General features: G+C 54.3%; 2 protein-coding genes across 2 annotated transcripts; both read left to right on the top strand.

The window, feature by feature from the left end:
- The first annotated feature begins 275 nt into the window (after positions 1-275).
- On the top strand, positions 276-1,620 carry smp1 (small nuclear ribonucleoprotein). The gene has a single exon (XM_002946960.1). The coding sequence runs from the start codon at positions 531-533 to the stop codon at positions 918-920; it is 390 nt and encodes a 129-aa protein (XP_002947006.1). The 5' UTR covers positions 276-530; the 3' UTR covers positions 921-1,620.
- Positions 1,621-3,855: 2,235 nt separating this feature from the next.
- VOLCADRAFT_87180 (uncharacterized protein) lies at positions 3,856-5,989 on the top strand (the record flags this gene model as incomplete). The annotated part of the gene is made up of 5 exons (XM_002946959.1): positions 3,856-4,018; positions 4,611-4,754; positions 5,279-5,291; positions 5,331-5,443; positions 5,985-5,989. 5 exons carry the CDS (start codon positions 3,856-3,858, stop codon positions 5,987-5,989), a joined length of 438 nt encoding a protein of 145 aa, XP_002947005.1.
- Between the last annotated feature and the right edge of the window lie 1,106 nt (positions 5,990-7,095).

Raw genomic sequence — 7,095 nt, 5'->3', positions numbered from 1 at the left:
TGCTTTGGGACTGCGCAAGCGATGCGTTGTTTGTGAACTAATCACTACGCGAGTGCAGCTAGCTGTGTTACATATGACCGAATGCCTGGCTCAGAATTATCCATTCTTACTCGGCCCGTGTGCGCGACAGCAAACGCATGAAGTTAATGTACAATCGAAGAGCGCTGCACGATAGCACATAGCAGCGATGCCCATCCGTACGAAAGTCTCAGGCAACCGAGTTGGACAGCCGTCTCATGGGCTCTGATTCGACTAGTCTTGTCTATGACGTTTGATTGTAGTTCCTTACGCCAATATCTTGCCCCACTTAAATAACCTCCAGTGCAGCAGGTTGTCAGTCCACATTGCGTCCATCTTTGCGCCCTTTCCTAATTGCAGACATTTGATAAAGTATAATATAGCGCTTCAAAGCTTCCGGTCAAGAGCGAGCGGAGCTTTGCCAAGGGTGCAGCGGAGATCGTAAGCCGCCTTGGGCCGTGGACTGTGCGTCCAGTCAAGGCCTGCCACGGACTCACGGCCCTTAAGGCAGCATGGCCACAAGTCAGAAGGGTATTGGCATCCCTGTCAAGCTCCTTCACGAGGCTGAAGGCCATGTGGTTACTGTGGAGCTGAAGTCGGGGGAAATGTATCGCGGGGAGCTGTTTGAGGCCGAGGATAACATGAACGTCCAGCTTAAGGACGTCACCGCTACGGGACGCGACGGCCGAGTATCTCAGCTGGCGCACATCTTCATTCGGGGCAGCCGTGTGCGGTTCTTCATCATTCCGGACATGCTAAAGAACGCTCCAATGTTCAAGCGCATTGATCCGAAATTCAAGAACAAAAACATGGCGCTTGGAGTGGGAGGGCGTGGGCGAGCCGCCGCTGTGCGCGCTGCTGCGAAAGCTAAGACGGGGCCAAGCGGGCGGGGCCGGGGCTAAGATGCAAGAGAACTTCTGTCTTGGACTGACTGTGTTGCCTTGCCGCTCGGAAATGGTATTATTGGGGCACGGTATGCTCGTGCGCAAGGAATGGCGGGTTTTGTGCCACCAGCTCGAAATGGCCCCAGCCATTTGGATTGCTGCAACGTCACTTTGCATTTGACAGGAGGGCTAATGGCAGATGCGCGTTGCACTTCAGATGCGTTGATGTGACACGCGTGTTGCCGCATCCGCGATGTTCAAATCCTGGGAGAAAGCATAGCGTCTGCCTGGTGTGGACTTGGGTGGCCAAGTTTGTCAGTTGCCCTCTCGTGTTTCGGATTCTTGGAAATCCGTGGGACGTCGGTTGGGATCAACTGTCTTGGCCTCTGCGTGGGACTTGGGAATGCCTACGATTTGTGGGTCTATTTCGGACATCTACGGGTGTAGCTATACTCTGTGGACCTCTCCTTTGGCGCTGTAAATAGTTTCGGTTCGTTCGCTTTATGTTTTTTACCCGCATCGCAGTATGCAACGTGAGTCCAAAATATACGACGTGGATTCCTTTCATTCTCGCGTAGCTGGTGAATCATAACACAATTGTCTGGAGGGTGTCACTAGCAGGTTTATGGCGGGCGAGTTCGCCTGTAGTCTCCTGGACAGGTCTGGACAACAGGTTTTTGCAGAGTCCACATCAATTCCATGTAAGCAAGGGCCCCGTAGCAAGGTAGCCTGTCACCTTAAATTACTTGGGTGCTCCGATCGAGACCAGCTGATGCTATTTTCGCGGGCCAAACGCAAGTATATCTTGTGAAGCAGCAGCCAGCTGCATCCCATAAGCAAGATACACCCCGAGCCACCGGCTGCACTGTCCCAAACCTGCGTCGGTCAACAGCAACAGGGAGGGCAGCTTACCTCCATGACCTACACGAATAGGAGGTTCGCGCAGCGTGCTTGCATTTAGGTGCTGTGAAACGGGAATTCTGCTTACCGAACGGTTTCGGCTTCGGTTACATGTTCTATCGAGCAAGACTATGCAGAGGCAAAGGAGAGGGATAGATGGGAGTGTCAAAGGACTAGGGTAATCAGCTTCTTCGAAGCCGAAAAGGGCTCTCGGCCCCGGTGCAGCCAGTCGCCCCGCAGTATTCCGCAGGGGAAATGGAACTAAGGGCCACGCCGTGGCACGCTATGCTTGTGCGCAGGGAAGTGGCGTCTCTGTGCCATATTATTTCGAGGTCATTTCATTTGCCATGAGGCTCAATAGTAGATGTAACTTGCTAACTTGAGGGCACTTCAGTTGGCATGCGTTGGTGTGACGCACGCAGTTTGCCGCATAGGAAAGGTATGCGCATATTAAGAGTTTCAGGGAAAACCCAGCGTGTGCCTGGGCGTCGGAAAGCACTTTTACCAATGGCCTCCGCATATTCTAAAATCCGAGGTCGGGTCGTCGGTTGAGGCCAACCGCCATTTCTTATGCGTGGAACGTGCACTTTGTGGGTCCAGCTCGCATAACTCATGGCTGAGAATACTGCTTTTGATAACTGTTTCTTCGGATTGGTCAGCTAGCTTAGTTTCGCTCATCTTACGTTTTTTGACCCCCATGCCGTGTGAGTCCCAATAGCACGGCATGGATTCCTTTCGATCTGGCGCACCTTGTGAAGCACAATACAATGATTAACAATGCCAGTCTGGAGGGTAGCACCAGCAGGGTTACGGCGGCAAGCCGTCCGCAGGCGTCTGGACTCCTTAAGTTCCAGGCTCTTGCACAGGACTATTCTCGACTTCAGGTATGCAATTAGGCACCTCTGCTACAACTTTCGCTAGTGCGGATTAGGGTACACCGTCACTACAAACGAACTTAACCGCCCCATAGCAACCATTTGGATTCTTTTTTAGGGCCGGCGCAAACCTTCCCCTCCTATCCCAGTGCAAAGGTGTCTTTTCCTTTGTCCGCAACGGTTCGCAGAATCAGCATTGCCCTGCAGCCTCACAGCCCCAGCGACGATGCTCAGATTTCTTCATATGAAACCCCATAAAAACCAGCTCCGAGAAAGAGACTCACACACACAGAGGCACACACATAAGCATCCACGGAATCGCTCTTCCTGGCCTGTGTCTACACACTGTATTGCCTTGCCTCGCATCGACGGATGGCGTAAGGGCCCTTCAAAAAAAGCGGAAATCCCCGCGGCTTCCCTTTCTTCTCCTCTTACATAGAACATGTAACCCAAATCGTTCGGTAAGCAGAATTCCCGTTTCACAGCACCTAAATGCAAGCACGCTGCGCGAACCTCCCATTCGTGTAGGCCATGGAGGTAAGCTGCCCTCCCTGTTGTTGCTGTTGACCGACGCACCAGGTTACGTCTGGTCTTGCTTGCCGCGCTGACGCTGCCCTTCATCTTGCTGGGTGGCTTGGTGCACGCGCTGGCCAGCGGCCAACCCTGGAGCACCTCGGCTTACCTCGTGTATGGGCTGCTGTTCAGGTACACACACGTTGCTAGGAAAATGGACTCTTCACAGATACATGGGCTCATGCGCAGCTGAAATGCGACAACAACAACAACCCTTTTATGTGTTGCGTGCTCCTGATGAGTTCGTTACGAAAGGGATGCAAACCTGTGGGGTCCAGATCGGATGGCCATGCCAACGCAGATCAGATGAAATCGGATTAGGTCATTGCCGACCCAAAATCACCAAAATTGAAATTTTCCGCCAATCCACATCAATCCACATCGATTCCTGATCCATATCACTTTCGAAACCCAGATCCCGTTTTCAAATGAGACCAACCCAGATCAAACCAAGCCAAATTAGGCAACCCCACAAGCCGCTTTGTTAACCATTACTACAGCGCTTTCCGTACTATGATTTTTGACACATGACCAAAATTTTGCGACCGAATCCACACATGCACCTCGCCCGTTGCTTCTGGCAAACACCTCCCTGCCTGTCTGCCATGACTACCAGAGTGCCAGCCCTCGGTGCCGTACGGCTGGACGAGCCAGCCGCCAGTGCCCTGGTCCTTAATGCCGTCTTTCTCTTCGGCGCGTTTGTGTTCGCCATTCTGTTGGGCCTTATCGGGGAGGAGGTCAAGGGAACAATAAAGGCCTTGCGGGCAGGTAAAAGAGGATAGAGGGCGGGTGTGGGGGGTTGGGGGTATAAGGCGAACCACTTGACGAGTGAAGCAGATAGCAGAGAGAGGCGCGGGGGAGGTGAGGGAGTGAAAAGGGCGAAGGGGCTGGGCGTCTAGGGATTTGGAAATACGCGGAGCCCGGCGACACTGTTTGCCTGTTTAGATGTCTGATACATCTTGTAATGACTGTGTTCCGCCAGCAGCAGCAGCAGCAGCAGCGCCAAAGCGTCGGAAGAAGAAGCCGATGTGGGTCGAGGGGAATGCGATGATGTGCAAGAAGTGCTGCAGGAAGGTGGTGGGAATGATGATGGTGGGAAAGTTACCGGCATAGCATACGTTTTCCTTAGACTCGCAATTTGCTATCTGCCTCTTCGCAACTGGCTTTATAACGCCGTTCGCGATTGCCGTTCCGAATATAAGTACAGAATATAATACATCTCTATTTCAATTACTAAATTATTATTACTATTATTTTGGTGTCATTATCGATTTCTTTTTCCTGTCGCGATTACTCAAACCTTTTTCAGGGGGAACCCCATTGGATCTGTACGGACATGTCGTACTGCTGAACTTCACAGCTGACGCCACCGCTGTTGCGCTGCTGCGGCAAATAGCGGAGGATGTCAGCACGTCTGGCTCGCCGCTGTACGGCAGGCCGATTGTCGTACTGGCGTCGCAGCCGCCGCCGGCGGGCTCCGTCCTGGCCTGGTCGGCTACAAGCGGTGGGGCTGCCAGTACGGATCAAGCCGGTGGCGGCGGTGGCGGCGACGTCGAGGGGGTCATGAAGCGCGTCGTGGCTGATGCCCTGCAGGCGGGTCTGGGGCCTTGTACTAAAACACGGACGCCATGACAGAGAGAGACATACATACATACAGAGAGAGAGAGAGAGTTACTCGGGCATTTGCGTTTCGAGGACAAGCCGAAATGCATTTCGCGGCGCAGGTTATAATTTAATAACCATAATATAACCATAAAAACGTTATGAAAGCACAGAAATAAACTTGCCATCGCCATTGGTTCGTCGTTCCTCACTCGCCGCATTCCAAACGCTAACGGATTACACACACACAGACACACACACACACACACACACACACACACACACACACACACACACACACACACACACACACACACACACACACACACACACACACACGCGCGCTCTCCCCCTCCCTTCCCCCTTGAACTGATGTACCTACGCCTACGCCTACGCGTACACACATACACACACACAACCCCGCAGGGCCGCCGCTCATGTGAGTGGCACTTGCGTGTCGGCTCCGCCTGCCGTACAGACGACCTGACGCGGGTCTGCGCGGCAACGGCGTCGTACATCGTACTGCTGGTAGACCCACGGGCCGCGACGTCGCCGGTCGCGACCGCCGCTGGCGCGGCGTCAAGCTTGCAGGTAGACGGAGGGCCGCCACCGCCGCCGGCGGTGCCTGGTGACTGCCTGCCTCGAGCGTTTCTTCTTCCGATTCGCACTCGCGCACCTTCTCCACACACCCCATGAAGGTGTTTGCGATCTCACCCCGGCCACAATCACACAATCGAGGCCAGCTCCCCTACCCTCGGGGGCCCCGTGTTCGCGTCCTCATTTGACCCGTAAAGGGATATTATATGTACCCCATATTTGCGACCGTATTGGACCCTTGACCCTTAAAGGGGGGTTAAATAGCAACACACCCCTACCCGCATGTTGCTACGTCGCCCCCGCAGACCCAGTCGCTCATGTGCCTGTCCCTGGCGGGGGTGGGCGGCCGCAGCAATAGAAACATTGGCGGCAGTAGCAGCGGCAGTAGCAGCGGCAGTAGCGGCGGCGGTGTGCCGGGTGCAGCTTGGGCCGCCTCCGGCCCCCGGAGCGGCCCCCGTGAGCACGTCACCATTGTAGTACAGGTGCGTGTGTGTGTATGTGTGTATGTGTGTGTGCGTGTGTGTGTGTATTGCAGCTTAATTTAAGCACCTGTCAATAAACAATCAGATCTAAAATAAATGAAATCTACAAATTAAACAGTTATTAATCTTGAGGGAAAGAGGGAAAGAGGGAAATATCTCGATATTGCCGCGCGCTGATATATCTGACAGCTTTTTAAAATGAATGAATGGACATCATCATCATCGTCGTCGTCGTCGTTATCGTGGCATCCACCACCTCATATTCCCGTGCGCATCGTGGAGCCACCGGAGCAGTGCGCTGTGTGTGTGTGTGTATACGATCACATACTACTTTAGTATTATGTAGTGGTACGGCACGCCGTATACATACGGCGCATCGGGTTCCAGGAGACCTTTCTACCTCCTGAACACACCTAGGGGGCCGCGCTGCTGCCATCGGCCCTCCCCCTACCCCACCCTAGTCGGCCCCCCAGAAAACACCTCCGAAACCGCAAAAATCATTTTCGGTTTCTTTCCAACCGTTACACAAATAAAAGCTTCCTGTCCTTCCCTTTCTTATCCGTACTCTATTCACTGGCATTTCCCATCCGTACATCCGTACGGATGTACTGCAGTCTCCTCCTGCAGATGGAGGCCATCCCCAGCCGCGGCTTCCGCCGATGGCAGGCCCCTCGACAGCGGGCGGGGGAGGGGGAGGGGGAGGGGGAGGTGTTGCCCCATTAGGCAACGGCCCGTCCGGCCCCATTGCCGCCTTCCGGGCGCTGGCCGCGGCGGAGGGCAGTCGGCCTCTGGTAATCGAGGTAAGGTACGACAGCTCGCCGACAGGTGGCCGGAACTTCGGGGCTGAGCTTAGAGGCACTTAGAGGCTACCCGGAATGCTGGTGCTGGGTGCTGTACTGCACTGTCTGCTCTGTACTGTACTGCACTGTCTGCTCTGTACTGTACTGCACTGTCTGCTCTGTACTGTACTGCACTGTCTGCTCTGTACTGTACTGCACTGTCTGCTCTGTACTGTACTGCACTGCTCTGAGCTGTGGGGTGAAGGAGAGAGGGGTGAGGCCGTACGATTCGAGGGGAGATGGGGAAGGGGAGATGGGGAAGGGGAGATGGGGAAGGGGAGATGGGGAAGGGGAGATGGGGAAGGGGAGATGGGGAAGGGGAGAT

This window comes from Volvox carteri, assembly GCF_000143455.1.
Source record: "Volvox carteri f. nagariensis unplaced genomic scaffold VOLCAscaffold_4, whole genome shotgun sequence".
Classification (NCBI taxonomy): domain Eukaryota; kingdom Viridiplantae; phylum Chlorophyta; class Chlorophyceae; order Chlamydomonadales; family Volvocaceae; genus Volvox; species Volvox carteri.
Note: the sequence above shows the minus strand (reverse complement) of the source record. Positions and strands in the feature narration are given on the sequence as shown.